This window comes from Malus domestica, chromosome 10 (assembly GCF_042453785.1).
Source record: "Malus domestica chromosome 10, GDT2T_hap1".
Taxonomy (NCBI): domain Eukaryota; kingdom Viridiplantae; phylum Streptophyta; class Magnoliopsida; order Rosales; family Rosaceae; genus Malus; species Malus domestica.
Window position 1 is genome coordinate 35,777,694 of NC_091670.1, and position 24,308 is coordinate 35,802,001.

General features: G+C 38.6%; 6 protein-coding genes across 7 annotated transcripts; 3 read left to right on the plus strand and 3 right to left on the minus strand.

Annotated features, from left to right (window-relative positions):
• The first annotated feature begins 1,049 nt into the window (after positions 1 to 1,049).
• LOC103446086 (uncharacterized oxidoreductase C663.09c) lies at positions 1,050 to 3,788 on the plus strand. Its single transcript, XM_008385144.4, has 6 exons — positions 1,050 to 1,453; positions 2,356 to 2,505; positions 2,747 to 2,840; positions 2,976 to 3,058; positions 3,145 to 3,298; positions 3,391 to 3,788. Exons 1-6 carry the CDS (start codon positions 1,274 to 1,276, stop codon positions 3,624 to 3,626), a joined length of 897 nt encoding a protein of 298 aa, XP_008383366.2. The 5' UTR covers positions 1,050 to 1,273; the 3' UTR covers positions 3,627 to 3,788.
• On the minus strand, positions 3,695 to 6,920 carry LOC103412342 (pentatricopeptide repeat-containing protein At4g20770). Its single transcript, XM_008350922.4, has 2 exons — positions 4,295 to 6,920; positions 3,695 to 4,198 (listed from the first exon to the last, which is right to left on the minus strand). Exon 1 carries the CDS (start codon positions 6,789 to 6,791, stop codon positions 4,461 to 4,463), a length of 2,331 nt encoding a protein of 776 aa, XP_008349144.2. The 5' UTR covers positions 6,792 to 6,920; the 3' UTR covers positions 3,695 to 4,198; positions 4,295 to 4,460.
• Positions 6,921 to 7,221: 301 nt separating this feature from the next.
• LOC103446084 (alpha N-terminal protein methyltransferase 1-like) lies at positions 7,222 to 10,985 on the plus strand. 2 transcript variants are annotated; one of them, XM_008385142.4, is made up of 8 exons: positions 7,222 to 7,596; positions 7,716 to 7,863; positions 8,065 to 8,123; positions 8,671 to 8,790; positions 9,083 to 9,184; positions 9,917 to 9,971; positions 10,159 to 10,256; positions 10,676 to 10,985. In XM_008385142.4, exons 1-8 carry the CDS (start codon positions 7,225 to 7,227, stop codon positions 10,799 to 10,801), a joined length of 1,080 nt encoding a protein of 359 aa, XP_008383364.2. In that variant the 5' UTR covers positions 7,222 to 7,224; the 3' UTR covers positions 10,802 to 10,985. The 2 variants fall into 2 exon arrangements, with proteins under 2 accessions (XP_008383364.2, XP_028966021.2); XM_029110188.2 differs by lacking the exons at positions 9,917 to 9,971; positions 10,159 to 10,256.
• A 175-nt stretch (positions 10,986 to 11,160) lies between these two features.
• On the minus strand, positions 11,161 to 12,915 carry LOC103429644 (probable LRR receptor-like serine/threonine-protein kinase At2g23950). The gene is made up of 2 exons (XM_008367777.3): positions 11,674 to 12,915; positions 11,161 to 11,581 (listed from the first exon to the last, which is right to left on the minus strand). The coding sequence occupies exons 1-2, from the start codon at positions 12,913 to 12,915 to the stop codon at positions 11,237 to 11,239; spliced, it is 1,587 nt and encodes a 528-aa protein (XP_008365999.2). The 3' UTR covers positions 11,161 to 11,236.
• Positions 12,916 to 14,259: 1,344 nt separating this feature from the next.
• Positions 14,260 to 16,672, minus strand: LOC103429643 (transcription factor bHLH53-like). Its single transcript, XM_029109284.2, has 3 exons — positions 16,669 to 16,672; positions 14,622 to 15,361; positions 14,260 to 14,478 (listed from the first exon to the last, which is right to left on the minus strand). Exons 1-3 carry the CDS (start codon positions 16,670 to 16,672, stop codon positions 14,278 to 14,280), a joined length of 945 nt encoding a protein of 314 aa, XP_028965117.1. The 3' UTR covers positions 14,260 to 14,277.
• Positions 16,673 to 19,448: 2,776 nt separating this feature from the next.
• Positions 19,449 to 22,391, plus strand: LOC103446088 (ATP-dependent Clp protease proteolytic subunit 4, chloroplastic). The gene is made up of 2 exons (XM_008385146.4): positions 19,449 to 19,969; positions 21,722 to 22,391. The coding sequence occupies exons 1-2, from the start codon at positions 19,563 to 19,565 to the stop codon at positions 22,203 to 22,205; spliced, it is 891 nt and encodes a 296-aa protein (XP_008383368.2). The 5' UTR covers positions 19,449 to 19,562; the 3' UTR covers positions 22,206 to 22,391.
• The last annotated feature ends 1,917 nt before the right edge of the window (positions 22,392 to 24,308 follow it).

Sequence of the window (24,308 nt, forward strand, 5' to 3'; positions counted from 1 at the left end):
CATCGTCAATGACTCAAATCATGGAACTTCAAATGAATAAGTGTCAAGGAAATTCCATGTCAGATCATGGCCTAAATGACACTTCTCATGATTACTCCATTAACAAATTAAGAATCTAGTTGGATTAAGAGTATACAATAAGGTGGCTGGCACTACTTTCAATCTATTTAAGAAATAATTTTGCCGACGATCATTAGAGGCTTGGTGCCTTTTTTTTCATAATAGTGTCTTTACGATTGGTTCCCGACATTGCGTCTCAACTTCAAACCGTCCCACATCTTTCTAGTGTATATTATTAAAGTAGTGATATCGTTTGTATTAGAAAATAGAGTTTATTTGTTATTCAGTACTATAGTCTAGTGACATTCTTTTTCACTTGTAAGTGTGAGGCCTTCAGTTCGATTGTCATCAAATAGGAATTTGAACTAAATTATTATGCTTAGCTCATTGTGAGGCTTTATCCATTCTTCCATCCCTTAGTGTAGATAATATCATATGTATTAACAAAATGTAGTGTTATCTACACACACATTTTTACTTCTCATGCATCCCTCTCAATTTTCGACTGTCGGATCCAATGAATTGAGGGTATTTTTACCATTTTGGTCCTTATTTGACATAGATTTTTCACTCAAGGACCAAAATAATTGACGATGGACAAACTCAAGGATCACTTCTATCGATTTCAAATCTTAGGAAAGTGAGGAGTTATGTCAATCTCTTAAGACCATTTTGGTTAAAATGCCTCAAGTTTAATGCTCATGTTCAATTAGGACTTAAGCCATTTGGATTGAGAATTGAGGGTTGGGCCTCTGGTTGTATGGATTAGGCTTGTGTTAATTATACCCTAAATTTAATTTAATATTAACGGCAACTACCGCTGCGTTTAAAAACAGGGAAAAAAAAATACTCATGTTCAAGCCTAGTAAAACTCACGGCCCAAATTCTGGAGTATAACCCAAGTGTACAACAAAGTAGCCCAGATTGCAGCAGTTGGCCCTAAATAGCTTCTCTTTTGGTAGGAAAATTGAAGACAACGGAAAACTGGAAAAATACTACAAAGGTGGAAGATTATCAGCCACATACATCAAAGTGTTACGTTGCCAAAAGTTGCAATGAATGAGCTGTTTGTTGGGAAATTATTATTTTCATGGCTTCCTTCATTTCCAGTGGTTCCACATCCTAGTTTGCACTTTGCAGAGCTGGGAAAAGCAAGCTGCAAACAATACAGAAAGATCGGTTGGTCTCTTTCCGAATTGGTGGTTTGCCGAAGATGTACAAATTGAGACCCCTGTTGTTTCTGAACCAGCAGTGCTCGTCCATGGCGGCGATGAAACCTGTGAGACTGATGCGGGTAATGAGCCAAAGGGCTTCACTTTCTTCTTCTGCTGGGAAATGGGAAGGTGGGGTTTCCATGGTGCAGGGTGCTTCCAGAGGAATTGGCCTGGAATTCGTGAGAGCCCTCTTTTTCTTTCCTCATTTGCTTTATTATACTATATGTGTTTATATAAATTTTCTGAGTTTTTTATATGTAGCAGACGCTCAATGTATGTATATGTGTGTGTGTGTGTGTGTGTGTGTGTGTGTGTGTGAGATATAATGCTGATGGATTTGGCATATGGGTTGCTGTGTTTCATGCGGAGAGTATAGCCAGGTTCCGGTTTAACGGTTGGGAATTCAGTAAAACTAGAATATGTGATCTTTGTAATGTTTACTGGCACATACATGATCCAAAATGTCATGTCCTGAGTAAATGATCTTCAGTTGCATTTGAAGATGCCCTGAAAAAACCGATAGAATTAAGGTTTGAAAAGGGAAAGATGGGAAAATTTTCGTCCATGCTTCAACGACAATTTGCCAATCTGAAAACTTTTCTGTGAGTGTTGTTTATGGCTATCACAATGGTGGAGTTGCATTCATCATTTGAAGATTGTTTTCGCATCTCGCAGAACCTTTGTTACTCTGCAGGATTTCCATGTAATTGATCGTCCCTAGACCTCTAGACGATATCTGAGCTCTTGTAATTTGTGTAGACGCGTAACAAATTGAAATAGTCATATTATGCCAGAAACAATTCGGACGCACAATTTCTTGTGTGGGTTCTTAAAATGATACAGATCAACACGTATATAGGTATAGCTATATACTTCAAAGACTAACTAAGCTTTCAAGACTCAAGACAATGTTCGAATCATGACGCTTTTAGCTTTCTACTGCTTGAACAAATTAATAACACAAGATTTCCGTAACCATTTCTTCTTAATGATTTGGTTTTGAACTTTTGGTGTGTTAAGAGAGACTTGTGAATTTTTCTGCCTCACAATGGTGACATGTTTCTTTTTCTGTCTTGTACAGGTTAAACAATTGTTGGAGAAGGAGAAAGGTCATGTTGTTGCTAGTTGCCGTAATCCTGAGGGGGCAACTGGTCTTCATCATCTGAAAAGTAAATTTGGCGAACGCCTTAGTGTTCTACAATTGGATGTGACCAATGAAAGCACCATAGAGGTTAACATTGTCTGGTTTTCTGCAATTTCACTTTGTTCTCTTGCTCCATTCTGAGGCAAAAGTAACCGTAGAAGTTAGATCATTTCGCCCTTTCCTTTTTCCGGTAACACTTTGGTGAATGAAGTTTAGCTTTTAGTCATGGATGAGTTAAAATATCATAATTTGTGGTACACTTCCCGTCTGTTGATGGAAAAAAATTACGTTCTAAAGCTCTAAAGGTTTGTTTATTTATGCATTTCAGCAATCTGCAAAGTCTATCGGCAAAAGATATGGTTCTTTAAACCTTCTAATCAATGCATCTGGGATTCTTTCAATACCTCAAGTATTACAACCAGGTATGCACATTAGTGAGGGATGCATCGACATTTGATTGTCTAATCACGATCTAAACCTACAATATTTTGCTCACAAGTTATATCATTTGTTGCCAACGCCGGACTGTCATTTCTATTGTTTTACTTCCAGTACAGAAACGACGTTGAGGAAAGTAGAGAAGTCATCGTTGATGCTTGCTTACGAGGTTAATGCTGTAGGTCCTGTTTTAGTGATCAAGGTATCCTCACTCTAAGCCTCGTCTTTCGAACTTGACTTGGTTTTTGAATCAAATGTTTATGGAGAATCTTTGATTTGTGCAAGCAGCATATGTGGCCTCTCTTGAAGGATGGAGGCGGCTCTGGAACTGACAGGGATGTTGCAGTTGTGGCCAACTTGAGCGCCAGGGTGGGATCTATAGGGGATAATCGCCTTGGGGGTTGGCATTCTTATCGAGCTTCAAAAACTGCACTTAATCAACGTATGATTTCTTCCCTGAGGTCTCTTAACATCACATAATTCCCCTACTAGTTTTCGATAGCAACTTAGTCATTCCTCGTATTGTTGTTGCAGTGACGAGAAATATATCGGTGGAATTTGCACGGAGGAAGGATCCGATTACATGCATTTTATTGCACCCAGGTACGGTGGACACAGATCTCTCCAAGCCATTTCAGAGAAATGTTCCTGAAAACAAACTTTTCACAACAGAATTCTCAGTACAGAAGCTCTTAAGCATCATTCTCAATGCAAAAAGCCACGATAACGGCAAGTTTTTCGCCTGGGATGGCCAGGAAATTCCGTGGTGACCGTTGAATTATTTCGATATAGGAAGGATGGATAAGTTATTATTGAGTTGAAATATGTAAGCCTTCAATTGATATCAGAATCACAAACATATGTGCCTTTATTGTTTGACCTAAAGTTAATATTTGAACCAAAATCATCGTATGGTTGAAACTATTACAAAATCTTATGGGTTTACAGCTACTATACTTTCGAGACGAGCTAAATTCTGTCTCAGACGAACTGTGTCCGTACATATGAAGAGAGTTTAGTCCGCTACGAGATCAGGCATCCTGCAGGCATGAATTTCCTCGTTTCCTCCCCCGTCCCTTGAATTGGGGCTGCCCTTTTGTAAGTTGTATTCTTGTTGATAAAAAAGGAAACCCGTACTTAGTCTGCAGCACTAGAACAACGGAACCTACGCTCTCTTTCCTTGTCTGATTCAAGGGATATCCCTGCTGTTGAGTTATTATGCTTTCATGTCTACAACATAGCACATCCGATTCTTGCATAGCCGGCAAACCCCTCCCTTTCACTTGTTCAAACCTTCCAGGGCTAACGAGGCTCTTGAGAGAAGGATGCCGCGGCATTCAACCTGATGATGTCAAATTTCACGCAGCAAAATTAGAGGGTAGAATGTTCATAGAAATTGTAAACAGACTCATTATAAAAAAGCTACAGCTTGACAGACCTTCTGTTTTATAGTTCCCGAGCTTCCACAAGGAGAATACCATATGATTCCATGAAGAAGCACCAAGGCATGCCCCTGTAGAAGTATTTTGACTTTGGGCTAGGCATGATAGAAAGATTTTCTGTTACTTGCTACTTCAACTTCATCATCAACCACAATGAAATTATCACCCGCCATAACCAGTTCGGTCTCCCTTGTTGTATTCAATCCAGCTATAACCTGGGTCCTTAACAACCTGTGTATCACTCATTTTATCTCTCACTTCCCTTGCCTCGTCCCATCTTCCTAAAGAAGAATAAATATTGCCGAGAAGCACATAAGGGGCTGAATTATGTGGGGTCAAGCGGAAGAGTTCATCTGCTGCCCTTTTAGCTAAGCGCACATTAGCATAAACCCTGCAAGAGCTAAGCAAAACCTCCCATATAACTGGATCATCTTTATATGGCATCTCATCTATTAGGACTTCTGCTTCATGGAAACGACCAGCACGGCCTAGAGCATCAATAATGCACGTATAATGATCCAAAACAGGCACCACTCTATGTTCTTGTTCCATTGAATTGAATATGTCAATGCCTTCATCGACCAATCCGGCATGGCTACAAGCAGTCAAAACAGCAACAAAAGTTATACCATCAGGTTTTTCACCCAATTCAATCATGTCCCTGTAAAGCAGAACGGCCTCATCTCCACGTCCATTTTGTGCATACCCATGTATCATTTCATTCCAAGTAACAGTATTTTTGCTAGGCATCGTATCAAAAAAGTTTCGGGCCTCATCCACATCACCACATTTGCAATACATATCAATGAGAGCACTTCCTACAAAGACATCATTCATATATCCATCCTTTGTCATCTGAGCATGAACCTGTTTCCCTTGAAACGAAGAAGAGAGCTTTGCACAACAACTCAGTACAGTAGCATAAGTGAATTGGGTAGGAAGGATCTCATCTTCCCGCATATGCTTAAAGAAAGTGAAAGCTTCCTTATCTTGAGAATTGAGTGAAAGGCCTGCCAACATAGAGTTCCAACAAACAATATCTAATTCAAGCATACTATGAAATATATGCTTTGCCATTTCTGTCTTACCACACTTTGAATACATGCCAATAAGTCCACTTGCAACATATATATCTGTATGAAAGGCTGCCTTTTGGGAGGCAGCATGAACCTCTTTTCCAGCCTCCAGAAGCCCCATTGCGGCACAGGAGCTGAGGGCAATTGCCAAAGTTGTTCGATCAGGTTGTACATTTTGGAACTGCATTTCCCTGAACAGCTTTATCGCCTCCTCATGATCACCAGTCTGGAAATATCCAGAGAGAATGGCATTCCATGAACTCACATTTGGACATGAAATGTTATCAAACATTTTGCGTCCACTTTTTATATCACCAGACTTGACACATGCTGCAAGCAAGTGTATATAAGTAACCTCATCTGGTTCAAAACAGCAAGATCGCATCCTTTGCAGATATTCTATAGCTTTCTGACTCTGGTGTATCTGGCCATACCCGGCTATCATGACATTCCAAGAAACATTACTAACTTCAGGTAAACTAGCAAAAACCTTCTCGGCACTATTCATATCCGCATTCTTTGCGTACAGATCGAGCAATGAATTGTTCACATGAAGGTCTCCCTCAAATCCAAGTTTAATTGTAAGCCCATGTATTTGTTGTCCGCTCACATTACATGGAATCCCATCATTCTGATCACCAACACCAAACTCGCCACCTCCTCCTTTGGCACAAACACCCAAGATGCTCGACAATGAGATGGAATCAATACGAACCCCTTTCCTGCACATCATTCTAAACATTTCGACAGCCTCCATGACTCTGTCCGTCTGCGCTAACCCTCCCATCATAGCTGTAAAAGTAACCTCATTAGGCTCATCCATGTCAGAAAAAACCTGAACCGCGTCCCTAATAAGTCCACATTTTGCATACATGGAGAGTAAAGCATTGGCAACATAGATATTCTCCTCAAGACCAATTTTGATAACAAGACCATGACATCTCCTACCATGCTCCACATCCAACAACGCTCCGCACGCACTAAACACACTCGCCAACGTGAACCGGGTAGGCATGAATTCCTCCAAAATCATTGTATCGTAAACCCCCAATGCCGTTTCTTCTTGCCCATGTCGAACCAAGGCACTAATCAGAGTATTCCACGAAACAGTGTTTCGCTCCGGCATTCTCAAAAACAACTCCTGAGCATCCCCTAAACTCCCAAATTTAGAGCAACCAGCCAATATGGCATTCCAAGAGTAGACGTCTGGGTGCGGCATTTTATCAAACACTCTGTGTGCGTACTCGATATTGCCGCACTTCGAGTACAACTCGACGAGGCGGTTGGAGAGGAAAGTATTCGAAAAGAGGCCGTTGCGGCGTAGTAGAAAAGCGTGAATAAGCTTGCCAGACAAAAGGGATTTCTTGTCTATGCAATTCTGCAGGAGATTTGATAAATATGTTGCTCTGCCTTCCATGCTTTTCAAAGCTTTTTTTTATTTTTATTTTTTATTTTATTTTTATTTTTATTTTTTTATGATGAACTAATGCTTTTCAAAGCTTAGAGACGTTGAAACTATTCCGTGTGTTCGGATGAGAGATTTTTAGTGTGCCGTGAATACGGGTCGATACACATATATTTTTAAGATTAATATTGTTTATAATATGTTTTTATACCATATTTGTATATCGGTGTTATCTGATGAGGACAACCATATTGTTTGAAAAATTTATAAAACCCAAGAAAAAGAATGAAAAAAACTCCTCGTATACCACAATTATCATTTAATTAACTAATTTTTCTTAATTATTAGTATAAAAACGTGGTACAAAAATATGATATAAATAACACTACTCTATTTTTAACGCTTTCAGTAATTAGTAACTAGCGTATCAAATCGTGTTCTCGACATGATCGTGCCACGTCACAGAAGCTTAAGAATTGCCACGCAGGAACAAGTTATCCAGCTGGCATTTTTTCATCGTCATCGTCCAGATCATAGGTTTTCAAACTTTTTCATGCAGCATCACTCCATTTTATGCTCCCAGCTACTTTCAAAAGACTTCATCTTTGCCGCCGTGCGACGTTGTTTTGCCAAGGAACCGTTTAAAGCACCCAACAGCCGCCGAAACGGAACGGAAACTCGAGTATCAATGGAGAAAGGTGGGTTAGACTCCGCCGGCCGAGAATTCAAGAACGCAGAGGAGATGTGGAGGGAGCAGGTCGGGGACGACCACAGCAAGAAGACCGAGTGGTACCGCCAAGGCGTTGGCTACTGGGAAGTAAGTGCTTTGGTCAACCTTCTCTGTTTTGGTTTCCGCTTTTTGGTTCAGTCATTTCGTCGAGCAGGTTGTGGGCATCGGGAAAGTGTGTGATGTTTTTGGTGTGTTTCGTTGTAAAGGGTGTGGAGGCGTCGACCAATGGAGTGTTGGGAGGATATGCGCAGGTGAATGAGCCTGACATAATGGGCAGTGAAGCTTTTCTTAAGCAGCTTCTCTCTGAGCGTTTTCCCGACGCTGCAAATGGCCAACGTCACCTTGTTGTTCTTGGTACACAAAATCTATCTTTCTCTATGTTTTTCTTTGTTTGAGTTGCTTTAAATTATCGTATTTGTTGAATTTAGATTAAATAATTTCACTTTTGTTCATCAAAAAATGCAAATTTGAGAAAGGTTGCAATCCAAATTTTGGCTCTATCGGTTTATGGTTTTAAAATCAGGCAAGTTCTTACCAGTATCTAAATTTCTGCAGATTGTGGTTCTGGCATTGGCAGAGTCTCCAAAAATCTTCTCATAAGATACTTCAATGAGGTGAGTTCAGTTTCGGGACAGCACCTCCCTCTTCTACCGCCATCTTTCGATATTCACTTTCTGTGAATTTCTTTTGATGTTACTGTATAAAGTTGAGGTCTTTGTGTGAACTTGTATTTCATGGTGTATGTTGTCCCTGTCAATCCCGAATTGTAGAAGCATATTCAGGTAAGTTCCAAATGGTTTAATTTAATGTGAAGTGCATCCAAATCCAAAGGCACATGCTTGCATATGTTGAACATGTATGCTAGACTATATCACGAGACCTCAAAAATACGTGTTGGTTCTTACCTTTCTAGCTTTCGGTTTTATTTATTAGATGATAAGTGATAACTGATTTAGCTTTTCTTCATTTCTGAGCTTGAGTCAGGATATCTATAGCTTTGTTATGTTTTCATGTTTTGGATTTTCAGTCAAACTGAGTTATTGTTTTTGTGTTACATGGAACAAACCAGTGCCACTAAAACTTGATAGAGCTTATTATCCTTCGTAACCTTTGCACGTTTGTTCTCTTTGATTGTTTATTTCTGTTTTCTTGAAAACCCAGGTTGATCTTCTTGAGCCCGTATCTCATTTCTTGGAAACTGCTCGTGAAAGTTTGGCTCCTGAAAATCATATGATCTCTGATACGCACAAAGCTACTAACTTTTTCTGTGTGCCTCTTCAGGTAATATACTCAAATTCAATACATTACCAGAAACATTGGATGGTCTCGACACTTACAACCTGCTATTTTTTTCTTTGTTCCTGTTTAGATGGTGAACTATATCTCCCATATTAGTTACACAATGGTTTGCTAGGTTATTTTTATTTTATTTTTTAAACACCTGCCATGCAATTTTGTCAATCCGGGGCACTCATTAAGCGTTTTCCTTTCTTAACTTTTTCTAAACATCAGTCTCTTAACCTCGTTGACTCTTTTGGAAACCTCATGAACATTTTCTTGCTTCCATTTTTAGGAATTCACACCAGAAGCAGGGAGGTACGACATTATATGGGTTCAATGGTGTATTGGTCATCTGACAGATGATGACTTTGTCTCATTCTTTAAACGGGCAAAGGTAAAACTGTTTTCTTGAATATTAATGTAAAACTATTTCAGATATCAAGGTATTTACTGCGATTGCATCACTATCATTTCATGATCAAATGTAGACTGTTCACTATGGAATTGAACTTGAAGATCCGCAATCTTCTGACCATTTACATCCACAAACCTATAAAATTCTGTGAAGCATTAAGGCCTTCGTTAAATTTAAAATTTCTGTTCTTACTGACTTTATGCTCAGACATGGTGTTCAATTCATAGGACCATTCGGTTCCTTCCTCCCTCCAAACCAAAAACAGGAAAAGGAAACAACAACAAACAACAACAACAACAACAAAGCCTTTTTCCACTAAAAAAACAGGGAAAGGAAAAAAGAAAAAAAAATGAAAAAACCATTGTACCATTACACGTTAACTTGGGGATTATTGGGTCAAAGAACTGGGTTATTGCTTATGTCCTCAGTAAGATCTAAATCACTTATTTTTGTGCTATTAAGTGCCTGGGAATGTTTGATTTTATCTATTTGTTGTCAATCTTTGATAGAGGCACTTTGATGGCAGAATTATTCCTATTATACTACCACTTTTGTACGTCCAGTCAAATTTATGCCCTTAACATGTTGCTTTGTAGTCTATTGGATTGGTGTCTGTAATAATTCTATTTATGGAAGAATCATGACCCCTATTATTGTTAGTTTTGCGTGTAGAAAGGTACTAACATTTTTATATGGGTCACCTGTTTCTAGGTTGGATTAAAACCTGGTGGTCTTTTTATTCTGAAGGAAAATATTGCAAGATCCGGTAAGTTGCTTTGCTGTTTCACTTCTTTCATGTGGTCTTGGTAAAGTTCTCATCTCACCTGTTTCCACTACTACTAATACCAAGTTTACCATGCCACAAAAAGTGTATTCATCTGTGTTTTTTTTTTTTTTGTAGACTAAATTTGACAAAGAATAACGTCTTGTTGACTAATCGTATTGATTTGTAGGATTCGTGTTAGACACAGAAGATCGGAGTGTCACTAGGTCTGATTTGTACTTTAAGGAGCTCTTTCGTCAGTGTGGACTTCATCTTTACATATCAAAGGTTAGATGTGAAATTTGTACTTTGTACTATTAGCTCTAGAATTTGATGTGGACCTTATCTCATGCGATATGTTACTTTTATTTTCATTGTTTATTGCTGATAAGTGATAACTAATATAGTCTACAAGTGAAGGAGAAATGATATAAGTTGTGCATGGACACTGCTTCTTAATAGAATAACGTCATACGATGCCTGTCAGAGTTTTGCCAGTACTCGTTGCTTCTCATATTAATGTCAATTTTCTTAATAAAGTGAATTAGACATCTCTAAGTGGAAGAGAAGTACCGCTAGATCAATATCTAGCTGGTTTTGGTAAACTGGTTCATTTCATGGCTGTCCTTGAGTGAATTCATATGAAATATCTCCTTCCTTGTATCAAAGTCTTCTTCGCTTCTAATTCCAGTTTTTCTTTACATCAGGATCAAAAGGGGTTGCCTGTAGAATTATTCGCCGTGAAAATGTATGCATTAACTACCGAGTTGCCAAAGAAGGTCCATCGGACGAGATCTAAAGTGCAAGCCAACAGACCTGGAGTCATCAAGTGAGGAATCCCAGCTTGAACTTACATATACACAGAATACTTTTTCTGGCGGTAATTTTTTGTCCTGATTTCTTGTAATGTGCCACCCCTTAATGTTTACAAGAAACAGTTTGTATTCACCTGCAAGTTCTGTACTTTGATGTTCTTGATGATTCGAATTCATTGGTTATGTGCGCATTATTTTTCTACGCTGATGTTGTCCGCTGTCCATTACAAAGCATAATACAATATTTTGTGAACTAATAGAAGCTGTTGAAGGAGGAAAGAGTCATGAAACCGAACAAGAACATCGATCTCTAATAGCATACCGAAACTTAACAATCCACGAGGAAAATTAAAGCATTTCGGATAGCACATACAGAACATAAAATATTTTTGCGTAGTAAATGTATGAGCTCTCTCAGGAATTGGATTTACGAGTTTGGATGAATTCAAAGGTTCATCTCGATAGTATGCGCTTGTGCCCTTTACCTCTTTCGGCATGTAATCTTTCGCGGTTATGTGATGCTAAAACCCTGCAAGACTGGTAGGCTCGACTAATGATATCAAACACTTGACCCAACCCTAGTTGTTGGTTGCTGGGTATGTCTGTACACATTAGCCCTAGGCCTATTGCCTGTTTAGCTTGATCAAAAGTATCTTGTGTCGCCAATTTCTTGTCCATCACCTTCTGCAAATTTTCAGGATAATGCATTCTGATATACTCGAGAAAACCAGCCTCCCCCGTCTCAAAGTCTTCCTGCGGTCGCCTGTTTACGAGCATCTCTAGTAGAAGCACTCCGAACTTGTACATCTCTGAACAAAAAGTTTAAATTTAGATACTAGAAGTTAACCAAATTAAGAGAGGTAAAAAATAACAGATACAAATGGTGCAGCTTCATGGATCGACTTACTTCTACTGCTTTGATCCCCGACCTTAAACCTCGAAATTCGCGGTTCCAGATTGTTTGACAGCAAGATACTGCTTGTCCTGAGGTCATATCCAACTTCAGGCCATTCCTCCTGCAGATAACAAATGCCTTCCACAACCCCCATCAATATCTTCAGCCTGTGATTCCATGGTGTACTGTTTGCCTCCAACAGCCACATCTCAAGGCTCTCACCTTCCATCCATTCAGTTACGATGGCTCTCAACCTTCTGTTATTGCACCAACCCAATATACTAACCAAGTTCTTGTGGCATAACTGAACAAGAACCTTGCATTCTTCAATCAAGTTCGGGTGGTTTTCTCCTCGGTAAATCTCAATCCTGACATCAGTACCATCTCTCAGAGTTCCTTTGTAGATATCAACTGCTTCACTCTTCCCCTTCAAATTTCTTTTCGAAAATCCATTTGTTGCTGCCTTAAGCATTGCTGATGTAAACCGGTGCTTTCTTCGAAGCATTCTTGGGAGGAAATCAGGCCTCCGGAAACAAAGCCACCCCAAGCAACACACCATCAGGATCACAAAGATCGGAAAACCAACCAACAAGATTACAGCCTTGATCCTGAACTTTTTCTTATCGGGGAGTAGACCCGAATGGAGAAAACTCGAAGAATTGAACCGCTTAAAGAAGAGGGCATCAGAGATTTTACTCTCAGAGAAGTGATTGTATGATAAATTAAGAGAAGTGAGGTTGGTAAGCGGAGAGAAGCTCTCTATTGGGACATCGCCGTAAAGGTCATTATGGCTCATATCAAGAGCTTGGATTTGGGTGCATTGAAGAACATCAATGGGAAAATTGCTGTCTAAGGAACTGTTGGATAAGTCAATAGTTAAGATGCTCAAAGGGCAATACTTCCAAAAGAAGTTGAATGACAAGTAGAGCGGCGTGATCATTGGGCGGTTTTGAAGGTCTATTTTAGGGAATGATTCGATGCAGTTTGGATTCTTGGACTCGTTGCAGAGATGGCTTGCAACAATGGTGGATTTGAAAATCTCATCAAGGTCCATAGGTAAGGAACTGCAGTATCTGAGTGATGGGTTGTGATGGCAGTTTTTGGTGATCGTGGAGTTAAAATCATGCGGTGGTTTTAAGTTCCTGAGGTCTTCTATGACGGAAGCAGATAGAGCTGCCGAAAGTGAGGCAGAAAATGTGAGGAAGAGGAGGACGGAGATTGCAGAAATGGAGGCCATGGAGAAGTTTGTGTGTGACTCTTTTGAGATGGTTAGTTTTAAACTGAGTTCAAACGGTTGGCAAGAAAGAAAGTGGGGGAGTCTATTTTATCACGTTGAAAGTTATCCTTGGTAACCACTTGCACTCGGACTATAAAGAGCAGTTTAATTTGGTAAAAAGTTTCCGACTTTTATTTTTATTTTTATTTTTTTACAAAAAGCACTTGTCTAATCTGTAATCTATTCCATAATTCCAATCTTGAAATTAAGTACACAATCCAAAGATCATCTCATCGACTTCCGGGCTGACGCAATTTTTTCATTTAGCATTTCATTTATTTTTGCAAATGGCCCTCTACTCTAGTGGTGGAGAGTAGTGTTGCTCTTGCATCATGATTTGGATTCAAACCCTATCGGTTCTCTAATCTAACAAATCTATCGTTTAACAAAAAAAAAAAATCATCTAAAAGAAAATCGTTCTTCTTGTTGTGGCATAAATTTAGAGAGGGAAGAGAGGAAAATCGGCATAGAGTAGAGAAAAATCTCATATTTTGTGCTTTTATCTATATTAATAAGGAAGGAAGAAAACTAGCTCTCTAAGTAATACAAAGATCTTCTAGATTTCATAAGATTTTCAAACATAATCTATTAGGATTTATATAATCACACATGTGTTATAATTCTAACTACAATACTTCCCTTAAGTGTGTAGATACTCAAGTAGATAGAATATCAGATCATCATGAATGATATTGGCAAACATGAGTCTCTGATGGGGATTGCATGTTGGAATAAGTCTCACCAAAGCCTGGTATATTACAAGTGTTGGCTTTTCAAGTACTGGCAATGAGTTCTTTGCAATGGAGTGGCACAATCGTCCACAAAGTTTGCACTTTCGATTTGTGATTTACTTAGTTTGGTTTGAGGATCTAATGACGTATTCAGGATGGCCTCCATATATCAATTAAGATGCTTATGTAATTTGTACTTGAACTCAGTTGGATAATACTTATCGGTGTTGAGTGCAATTGCAGTATATATGACTAATTTCGAGTGCTAGTATATATAGAAGCTCCAGACATTTTTTTTCAGTGCTATTACCATTGTATAACCCATCAATTCAAATTTTATATAAAGAACAAAATTGTAATAATTTTTTTTTTATTAAAAGGTAGATGAGGTGAGTTACAAAATAATCACCAAAAAATCGTACATAACACCAATATATTTCTTGAAAATTAGAAATTGACAAGAAATTGGTTAGATTAGCACCCTACAAAAATGTTAACGAGCTAACTAGGAATTAATTAGATAATACAGTTAAAGGAACAACAACAACAAATCAAGAAACAAATCAGTGTCTAGCTGTGACTCTTGTAATTGTCAGCCGTTGGTTTGCAGCAACTCAGCAACTTTGTCTCTGAGCAAGGGTTTGGATTGGATGTCATCATCTTTTGCCAGCACTTCAACAAACTCCTTCAAAACTAAGCACTTCTCTTCAGAGTAGAGCTTCTCTTGAACAATTGGGGAGGCAACAACTTGGAGACTCTCTTGATTAATATGCAACCCTTCTTCCTTCCTTTCCTGCTTAAACGTAGAATTTCAATTTAAAATGTATACATTAAATCAATAAATAAAAGAAAGAAATATTATATTCTGCCCTAAATTCATCTAACTTGGCTGCAAAATATTAAACCATTTTTATGTATATACAGATGAAATAGTACCTGCTGAATTGGAGAGTCCGTCATGAGTTTGAGAACTGAAACTTGTGCCCGCAAGAACTTGACATACTTGTACGCAGCTTGCAACATTTCAGCAGTGTTCATCTTTGTGGCACCAGGAATCAACCTCCCAAGCTCCTGAGTCTTATCCGTTATCCTCCTCCTCCTCTCGCGCGCAGCTATGCTCTGCGGTGACACTGTACCAGTACCACTGACGGCCTTATTGTTAAGCTTGGCAACCGCAGGTGGATTCTGAATTCGGATTTCAGGAGTTGGAACCAAAATTTCAGGCTGGAGGAACTGATCATATGCATTGAAATAATTGGGAGTGGCGATCGGGAAGTTTGAATTGTAATATTGGACTTGCTGATCATGGAAGAGCTTTTGGCGTTTTGGGTAGGGCTGGTAGGAGTAGTCATATTCATCTAGGGTTGGACAGATATCCGGCGACAGTGAGGCTAAATTGATGTTATCTGTGGGAGAACAAAAATCGGGGAGGAAAAAGTTTTCGGAGGACTTGTATGGCTGGAAGAGTGGATCAATGCAGGTGTAGTCTGGATTAATGTTAGCTAAGCTATAGCAGTAATCCTGCAGACCGAAAATGCCCGACGAAGCTGCCTGCAGCTCTTGTTGTGATGGGAAGCTAAGCATATTCATTTCTGGTGGGTTGAGAAGCTGAACAGACCCCCAGTCATCAGTAGAGCAAAAAGTAGCAGTACTCATAGCCATGAAAATTACAAAACCTGCATGAACAGTTAATTATAGTTAATAGTTAACTGATTAATTGCTAAAAGACCAGCAATGCTATAGAAAAAGACCCTTGAAAGACGAAAGAGAGAGATAACTAAACAAGATTTGAAAAGCTTAAGACATAGAGAGAGAGAGAGAGAGAGAGAGAGAGAGAGAGAGATACCTGAGAGAATTAGATATTCTTGTGTCTGTGGACCTGAGTTAGACCTAAAGATTAGTGCTAATTAACAAACCTTATCAGATTAAGCGTACAAATTAACTGAACAAGTAACAGCAGCCTGCCTGCTGACTTATGCTAATTAAGTAGTCCAATCCACAAGGAAAGAGAGAGGAAGAAAGAAGAAAGAGATCGAAAGAGATGCGGGGGAAGGTGGGCAGTTTTTGGTTTCGTTACTTTTGGCGCAGATAAAGGAGGTGATCTCAATGATCATGGATGAAACCATAACCACTACCTCCTAATAATCTCCTATTTAGTAGCACACATCCTCCCCCTTCTATTTCTAGGGTTTGCTGTGTATAACCGTCAGTTACTCATGACTCCTCGTTGGCGGCTAGCTATTGATCAGTAATTCACTAATATAATTAAATTTTTAATTAATTAATTTGTCACAATTAATCTTGTAAATTAATTCTCAACGTACCTCCAATGTTAATTAGTGTTTTGTCAATTAGACAATTACTATCCGTTAATCATTAAGTTCACTAAATGTTTCCCAGAAGAAGGAAAAAATCAAAACTGATTGAGCAGAAATTCTGAAACTGTTGTATATCATGAGAGATGAAGAGTTGTGTTTGGATTACTAGCTAGAAGATATACACAGTATTGTTATAGTGTAATGTTGTACCTGCAAAATGGTTATTAATTTGGGGCTTACAATGCAAAATGGTTTTGAGTAGTCCCCGTACTATTTTTTTTTTCGCTTAAAAAAGGGCATGACAGTCTATTCCTTTGAGATTCGGAATAACTCACAGAAACATTTTGCTTCCCCTTGATCGTTATCATGTAATTCATCGGTGCAATAACGCTATGAATCGATACGATGGTGCTCTATATTGTGACAAACATCTGTCTCTTTTCATACATGTGCATTATATTTTTGAGAGACATTGAAGTCTCATGACTCGTCTCAAAACTTGGAGGATATTGCAAATATATATTTTTTTCTTGTAAGGTAAGTAATATATTGTCCATGATAATTTGCGTTTATTAAAATCAAGTGGTGCAAAGCTGTTTGGTTAAGAATCGTGGACTGTTCAGGATTTAGGGTATATAGCATTAAGAATAGGGATGGGTAAATACCCATTGGTTATGGGTAATCATGGTTATCCGTCCATTTAAATTTGACGGTTACGGTTATGGGTAACCGTTTAGATAAATAAATAGTTATAGATATAACCGTTTACCCCTTAAATTTAAATGAGCGGTTATGGGTATTACCTGCGGTTATAAACGGGTACCCATTTAACCATTTATTTTAAGGAAAACTAATGAAAAGGGCTTGAAAACTTTGAGTTTTAATGATAAGGACAAAATAAAGGGTAAAGTGAATGGTACCAGGATTGACTTTTTAGTGTAAAAATGTGGTTTTTCGTTAAAGTGAATAGTACTTGGAGCTTTTCGTTAAAGTTTCCTTTATTTTAATATATGTAAAACTAAAAAAAAAAATTAGTCTCTAGCTAAGTTTAGTATCCCGAGACATATTTGGTTATAAAGGGCTATAATATATATATATATATATATATATATATATATATATATATATGCCTCACTTGACATAAAAATATAGTTGATAGAACGGGTCAATGTTTAATATATGTGATTGAATGTGCTAAAACATTAGAGTGTTCGACATTTTTGTTTTGGAGTCTTTTAGAAACATATTATTGTCGGTTGATGCGTATATATGTGTGTATGTATGTATATTTAATTGGCCTTGAGTTTTCAATAAATATTTGACCTAAAAATTAGACATCAATTAAATGGCTTTGATCGATGAACATATGTTTCTAAATAAAAATCAAAATATTTATCAAATTAGTTTATTAGTAGACTGATGCGTACTTACATTATCACATCCCGCCCCGGGCCCCCACCACATCCTGGGCTCGACTCCGCCATAGCACGATATTGTCCGCTTTGGGCCCCGACCAACACCTTCACAGTTTGTTTCTGGCCCCACCACATTCCGGGCTCGACTCCGTCGTAGCACGATATTGTCCGCTTTGGGCCCCGACCACACCCTCACAGTTTTGTTTCTGGGAACTCACACGAGAACTTCCCAATGGATCACCCATCTTGGGATTGCTCTTGCACGAACTCGCTTAACTTCAGAGTTTCAATGAAACCCGAAGCCAGTTAACTTCCAAAAGGCCTCGTGCTAGGTAGATATGAGAATATACATATAAGGCTTACAAGATCCACTCCCTTGGGCGATGTGGGGTGTTACAATTCACCCCCCTTAGGGGCCCGACATCCTTGTCGACACACTTCAGGCCAGGGATTGGCTCTAATACTAAATTGTTACATCCTGGCCCGGGTCCTCACCATATCTCGGGCTCGACTCCACCGTATCACGATATTATCCGTTTTGGGGCCCGACCACGCCCTTACGGTTTTATTTTTGGGAACTCACACGAGAACTTCCCAGTGGGTCACCCATCCTGGAAATGCTCTCGCCCGAACTCGCTTAACTTTGGAGTTCTGATGGAATCTGAAGCCAGTGAGTTCCCAAAAGGCTTCGTGCTAGGTAGAAATGAGAATATACATATAAGGCTTACATGATCCACTCCACTGGGCAATGTGGGATGTTACATACATACATATATGTATGTATGTATGTATACAAGAATATTAATTAACCTACAACCCATGCATGATTTTTGTAATAGATTGACCGTCAAATAATTGGGAGGCATCGCATATATTCATAAATAATATTGCCGTTAATACAAAAAATTCATGTTAAATGTATTTATAATGGTATTTAATTGTTAGAAAAAGAAAATTATGACAAATTTCTTTTTAATTATCAAGTTGTTAAAAAAATAGGTAGACGGGTGAAAAAAAGAGAGTAAATGGGTTAAAAATGGGTAAATGGGTACGCGGTCATGGTTAAATGGGTATGCGGTTATGGGTGAATGAGTATGGTTAACCGTTTATAAATAGTTACGAGTATGAGTATATCCGTTTATGTAAATACCCAATGGGTAAATGGTTATGCGTGTAAAAGCTTAAACGGTTATGGGTAAATAACCGTGGTTACCGATCCATCATAACCGTTGCCCATCCCTAATTAAGAACCAAGTGTGATTTACCTACAATATTTTACTATCGTAAAGAACATTAGTAATTTTGTCCAAAAGTGAGAATTTAGTTAAAATCCGTTAAAATGCGAGCGGATTTTGAAGAAAATCTAATTTTTTAGGTAAATTACTAATAATCTTTACCACAAGGATTTAATCTTATTTTTGTTTTATTTTAATCATATGACTATTTTCTAACTACCATATCACCACGAAAACCTTTTTACAATTAAGACATACCTATTATGTCAAAACATTATTGGTAATTGTTGAGGGTGAGCCTTGGCGCAGCGAAAATGTTGCTCTTTATTGACTACAAGGTCACAAGTTTGAGTCGTGAAAATAACATCTTTACAAAGTAAGTATAAGACTGCGTACGAAAAACGTTTCTCTGATTCTTGTAAAGTGTGGAGTTTTGTTGGTTAGAGCACAAGTGCCCCGACCCTTCACTTACCGAAGATATTGACAGATCACCAAAGTGATTTATAGTAAAAAAAACTTATAGACTAGTTTTATTAATTTTTATTGTCAGACATGAAAATAACGATTTATATTAATCTTAAAAATACATTTTGCCTTGACAAAAACAAAAAACTAATGAAAAGAGCTTGAAAACTTTGAGTTTTAACGATAAAGACAAAATAAAGGATAAAGTGAATAATACCAATTTAATTTTTTAATATAAAAATATAATTTTTCATTAAAGTAAACAGTATTAGGAAAGCTCTCAAAAAACAAACCATTTTGCCTAAAAAGCGAAATATAAATAAAATCCAAGGGATCGAAATGGGTTCGTCTTCTAAGACCTGGCCTCATTTTGGCTAACAAGCATCCAAACGCCCAATTCTCTTTCCCTGCTATCACAGCTCCCGACTGAGCGAGCAAGCAACCATGGACGTTCTCTCAATCTCATCGCCTACATTCCTCCCCACCCCAACCTCCAAGCTCTCTCACTCCTCCCGCCCCAAACCAACCTCCTACTTCCCCACTTCTTCCCCCAAAACCCCCTCAATCAAATCTCTTTCCCTCCAAACCGTAAAACCCACTTTCGCCTCCAGGTCCCTGGCCCTCGACGGCTCGCTCCTGATTTCCTCGGCTCCTCAGACGCCGGACACCGCCATGAGAGGCGCCGAGGGTGACGCCATGGGGCTTTTGCTCAGGGAGAGGATTGTATTCTTGGGTAGTAGCATTGACGACTTTGTGGCCGACGCTATTATTAGCCAGCTGCTTTTGTTGGATGCCCAGGATTCTAAGAAGGATATCAAGCTCTTCATTAACTCCACCGGCGGCTCCCTCAGGTTATACATGGTTTTTAGCATCTGGGTAGCTTTTATTTTCTGCTGATTTTTGTTTGAAAGTAGTGAAATTTTCATTTTTTGTGTGGAGATTTTGAGTGGCAGAGGTGACCCTTTTGAGATTAAAATGTTGTCTGATTAGATTTTGTAGTTCTTAATTGGTTTGAAATTAGGGTGCTCGAAGGGCTTAGTGCTTAGTTTAGTTTGTGTAGCTTTTTCTTTAGGACGAGATAAGAATAATTGATTTTGAAGGTTTTTTTTCCTGTGTAATGGAGACTTAAAAGGCATGGTGCTGGTTGAATATATGAGGATAGAGAAAGGCCAAATCTTTGGGCTTAGGTTATGTAAAAAGCATGTTGACTTTGATATAGCTTAAGATGCGGTTGTGAGGTAGGGGAGTTTCCCCGTTGGTGAGGCAACGATGACACGCATAATGCACACTCCCACATTCTTTCTTTATGTTCCTATAGCAACATTCCTTATTGATGCTAGTTATTTTGTCTCCTAATAGTCAAGTAACAGTACTAGTTATATGTTAAATGCATCGCTTCCATGTGAATGGTGGACATAATATAATCGGAAAATCAGCTGAGTGTGGAGAGCTGTCAACAATGTCTTGACAGTTTCTCATGGAAGTCTTAGTACCTGTGATAGTAGGTAGGGGAGAAAGTCTATTGTAGTTAATATCAATTTCTTGGTGAATCACGTGCAATGACGCGAGTAAGGCTGAGCGTATTAAACTTTTAATCGTCCAATGGCTACCTGCATTGATATTTGGCATAGCTTTCTAGGGAGGCACGGTTGTGTTTGTTGAGAGTTGTCCCACATCGGTGAGGGACAAGGTTTGCTATGTGCTTATATGGTCTTGGGCTACTCCTCATATTGCCAATTGGTTTTATGGTGGAACCTCAATTTCATCATGGTATTAGAGCAAGGTTGTTCACGTGTGAAGCCTACCGGCCACACGCACTCCACGTCACCCAGTTGTTGTTCACGTGTAGGCTTGAAAATCTGCCACACGTGCGGAGGCGTGTTGAGAGTTGTCCCACATCGGTGAGGGACAAGGTTTGCTATGTGCTTATATGGTCTTGGGCTATTCCTCATATTGCCAATTGGTTTTATGGTGGAACTTCAATTTCATCAGTGTTGTGTGCTTTGGCATCCTGTATTTATCTATTTATCGAAACTACTGTGCTTCTTGTGGATTTGAGTGTGCTTTTGGGATGCCCACCAATGGGCATTGGCTTCTAGAGTTTAGAGACATACCATTTCTCTTTAGTTATGAACTTATGCAAATTTAGGGGGCTGTTGAATCTGTTGAGTTATGAGATTATGCATATTAGTTATAGAAATCTGATTTTAGCTGGTAGTTCGTGCATCTTTATTATTTGTTATGGGACTTCAGCTAAAACAAGATCACTGGACTATTAGTTTTATTTCTTCTTTTAACTTGTAAAAAGGGGCTTTTCTTTCATTTTTCAAGAAAGATGGGTTTTCGCCTGTTTTGTTTATCGATTAAAAAAACTAACTTTTCATTTATGTATTGTCCCATCGAGTGCAATCTCAATCACTTTGTTCACATTGATGTATTCTTCCAACTTTTATCTAACGTTTCGTTGATACAATCACAATCACTTTGTTCACAATCTCAATTACTGAACTTATTTTTCATTGATGTATTCTTGTGTATATGTTTGTATGGTTTTGCTGTCTTGTTATCTGCTTGCTGATTTTCCTTTTTGTTATTTGTGTTAGTGCTACAATGGCTATCTACGACGTTGTTCAGCTCGTGAGGGCTGATGTCTCCACAGTGGCACTGGGCATTGCAGCATCAACAGCGTCCATAATCCTTGGCGGTGGAACCAAAGGCAAGCGTTTTGCAATGCCGAATACACGCATCATGATTCATCAACCTCTTGGAGGTGCTAGTGGGCAGGCAATAGATGTGGAAATTCAAGCCCGAGAAGTGATGCATAACAAAAACAATGTTACACAAATTCTTTCAAATTCCACTGGTCGCTCATTTGTGCAAGTCCAAAAGGACATTGACAGGGATCGGTATATGTCCCCCATAGAAGCAGTTGAATATGGAATAATCGATGGAGTAATTGACGGAGATAGCATTATTCCTCTGGTGCCTGTCCCAGACAAGGTGAAGCCGCGAATGAGTTACGAGGAAATTAGTAAAGATCCAAGAAAATTTTTGACACCAGACGTCCCTGACGACGAGATATACTAGTTTTGGGTTGGCCATATGTTTGAGATTGAGAGGTACATGATTCAGATAGCTAATCATCACTATTGCTTTCTTTTCTTGAATGCATGCCGTGAGCTTGTGTGTTTTCTTCAGCTGGCTTTTGTTCTCATGGCATTTGTAATTGTCTTAATATTCTTCTAATCATGCATTCAAATGCTTTCTGAGAAATTAAGGGCAACACAAGAGTCAAGTCCGAATGTGTTCGTTCAGGTACCGTTTGGTACGTGGAACGGGACGGGACGGAATGGGACGAGCCGTTCCGTTCCATGTTTGGTGCGCCTAAAAACTGTGGAACGGGTTGTCCCATGGGACGAAATTTGGCTGATTTTTCGTTCCACTTCTTCCCCCTGAAACGACCCGTTCCACATATGTGGAACACAAATTTATAACATTTTATGACAAAATTTCTCCTTATCTTTTTCAATATTTACATCATCTGTTCCGTCCTGTCCCGTCCCATCTTGTTCCGTCCCGTCTGCGTACCAAACGGTACCTCAGATCTCCTTCGAAATTCTAGCGGGAGATTATATTCTCACCCTCTTTTTACTTCTTTAATTACTCCACTTGACCTTTTTTTTTCAAAGAAATTATATTCATACCTCAAATTACTTATTCCACTCTTTTAATATTTTTTATCAAATGTTAGTGGTGTGTATAAATATTAAAAAATTAAAAAGATGTGGAAAAATTAATTTGGAGTGTATGAATATAATCTTTTATTTTTTTATTTTTTTATTTTTTTACTTTACATGACTTTTTATCCTTTCGCCCCTGAGTAACAAGAAAGAAAAGCTTTCAAAAAAAAAAAAAAAAAAAAAAAAACAAGAAAGAAAAGCAAGACCAAAATAAAAACAACGCAAGACCGAAAATAAAAAAAGACGAAGGATGTAGACGGTTGTATATTTCCGTCAATCCATCTCTTTTATAAGAGACGTGTCTTTCATCACATGACAGGAAAGATAGATATAGAGATACAGTATAGATTATCGAAAATTCTGCCATTGGCTACATGCAAGTACACACACCATTACATGAGAGCCTAATTTCTGTCTAATTTTCAGGTTTAATTTACTTTTTCTTATACAACCCTCCCACCTCCTCCTCTTCTTCACGCCTCAAAGCTTTCTACTAGATATTGATAGTATGGTAAAGACATATCTTCCTGCAAATGAATGCTGATATCCAGAGAGACTCAAATGGAAATATAGGAAGAAAAGCCGGTCGTTATTCTCTTTTGTCCTCCTCTACTCTACATCTTCCCCAAGCCCAAGCACATGATGATCTCCTGCACTCGATGCCTTCCTTTCCTTCTAGCCTGGTTGCTAAGTCTCCGCCGGCCACCTTAACTCCACTTCCCATGAGCTAGATACCCTCGTCATCAAAGTCATCCGCAGTCTCCTCCGAGTATGCATATCTGCAGAAGCTCGTATTAAGTAACAGTTCAAAATATCCTCACCTGGTGTATTAGAAATTCATTAAGAAAACTGAAGTTAGCGCATGCTATGCATACAAAGGAAAAAAGTTTGGCACTTAATCGTTTTGGATATGTTTGCAGAGTTGAAACTTGGGACATTAAGTCACGATTACTCGAACGAAAATGAATTGATACGACGCCTAGTATATTAAACTCAGGAACACAACATAATCATCGAGTTTTCTTTGTGTAGATTTTCAGTTGTATTTCAATGCGAGTAATTCGTATGATTAAGAATTAAACTACTGACCTTTGCTAAGTGGAGGAATGGTGAACTAGTGCACCTGTTCCATGAGTTGCTAGCAGGATTTGGTGATGTGGACTACAGCTCAAGTTTAAAATGCATATAACGGATATGTTTTTTCCATTTGCCCCTTTGTTGATTTCCATTTTAAATTCGAGCAATATCTAATCTAATATAAATTATGAGATATGAGATTCGAACTTGAATGTAGAGGAAAGAACACACTGTTTTTAATCAACCTGACTACGCCCAAATGTTCTTATTTAGGATAATGTTTGCATCCGCTCTAGGGCGCACCTCCTTGTCCACTAATTTGTGATTAGTAAATTTTCACGGTACAAACAACGTGTCGAACACTTATAACATG

What these genes read in the sequence shown, in the direction of transcription:
- LOC103412342 (XM_008350922.4), bottom strand. Translation starts at nt 6,791, where the DNA reads ATGGAAGGCAGAGCAACATATTTATCAAATCTCCTGCAGAATTGCATA.
- LOC103446086 (XM_008385144.4), top strand. Translation starts at nt 1,274, where the DNA reads ATGTACAAATTGAGACCCCTGTTGTTTCTGAACCAGCAGTGCTCGTCC. An exon ending in GAGGAATTGGCCTGGAATTC is followed by an intron (nt 1,454 to 2,355) that starts GTGAGAGCCCTC and finishes TGTCTTGTACAG; the next exon opens with GTTAAACAATTGTTGGAGAA. An exon ending in ACCTCAAGTATTACAACCAG is followed by an intron (nt 2,841 to 2,975) that starts GTATGCACATTA and finishes CTTCCAGTACAG; the next exon opens with AAACGACGTTGAGGAAAGTA.
- LOC103446084 (XM_008385142.4), top strand. Translation starts at nt 7,225, where the DNA reads ATGATCGTGCCACGTCACAGAAGCTTAAGAATTGCCACGCAGGAACAA. An exon ending in AAGGCGTTGGCTACTGGGAA is followed by an intron (nt 7,597 to 7,715) that starts GTAAGTGCTTTG and finishes TTCGTTGTAAAG; the next exon opens with GGTGTGGAGGCGTCGACCAA. An exon ending in TCATAAGATACTTCAATGAG is followed by an intron (nt 8,124 to 8,670) that starts GTGAGTTCAGTT and finishes TTGAAAACCCAG; the next exon opens with GTTGATCTTCTTGAGCCCGT.
- LOC103429643 (XM_029109284.2), bottom strand. An exon ending in CGGACTCTCCAATTCAGCAG is followed by an intron (nt 14,479 to 14,621) that starts GTACTATTTCAT and finishes ACGTTTAAGCAG; the next exon opens with GAAAGGAAGGAAGAAGGGTT.
- LOC103446088 (XM_008385146.4), top strand. Translation starts at nt 19,563, where the DNA reads ATGGACGTTCTCTCAATCTCATCGCCTACATTCCTCCCCACCCCAACC. An exon ending in TCCACCGGCGGCTCCCTCAG is followed by an intron (nt 19,970 to 21,721) that starts GTTATACATGGT and finishes TATTTGTGTTAG; the next exon opens with TGCTACAATGGCTATCTACG.
- LOC103429644 (XM_008367777.3), bottom strand. Translation starts at nt 12,915, where the DNA reads ATGGCCTCCATTTCTGCAATCTCCGTCCTCCTCTTCCTCACATTTTCT. An exon ending in GAAGTAAGTCGATCCATGAA is followed by an intron (nt 11,582 to 11,673) that starts GCTGCACCATTT and finishes GAGATGTACAAG; the next exon opens with TTCGGAGTGCTTCTACTAGA.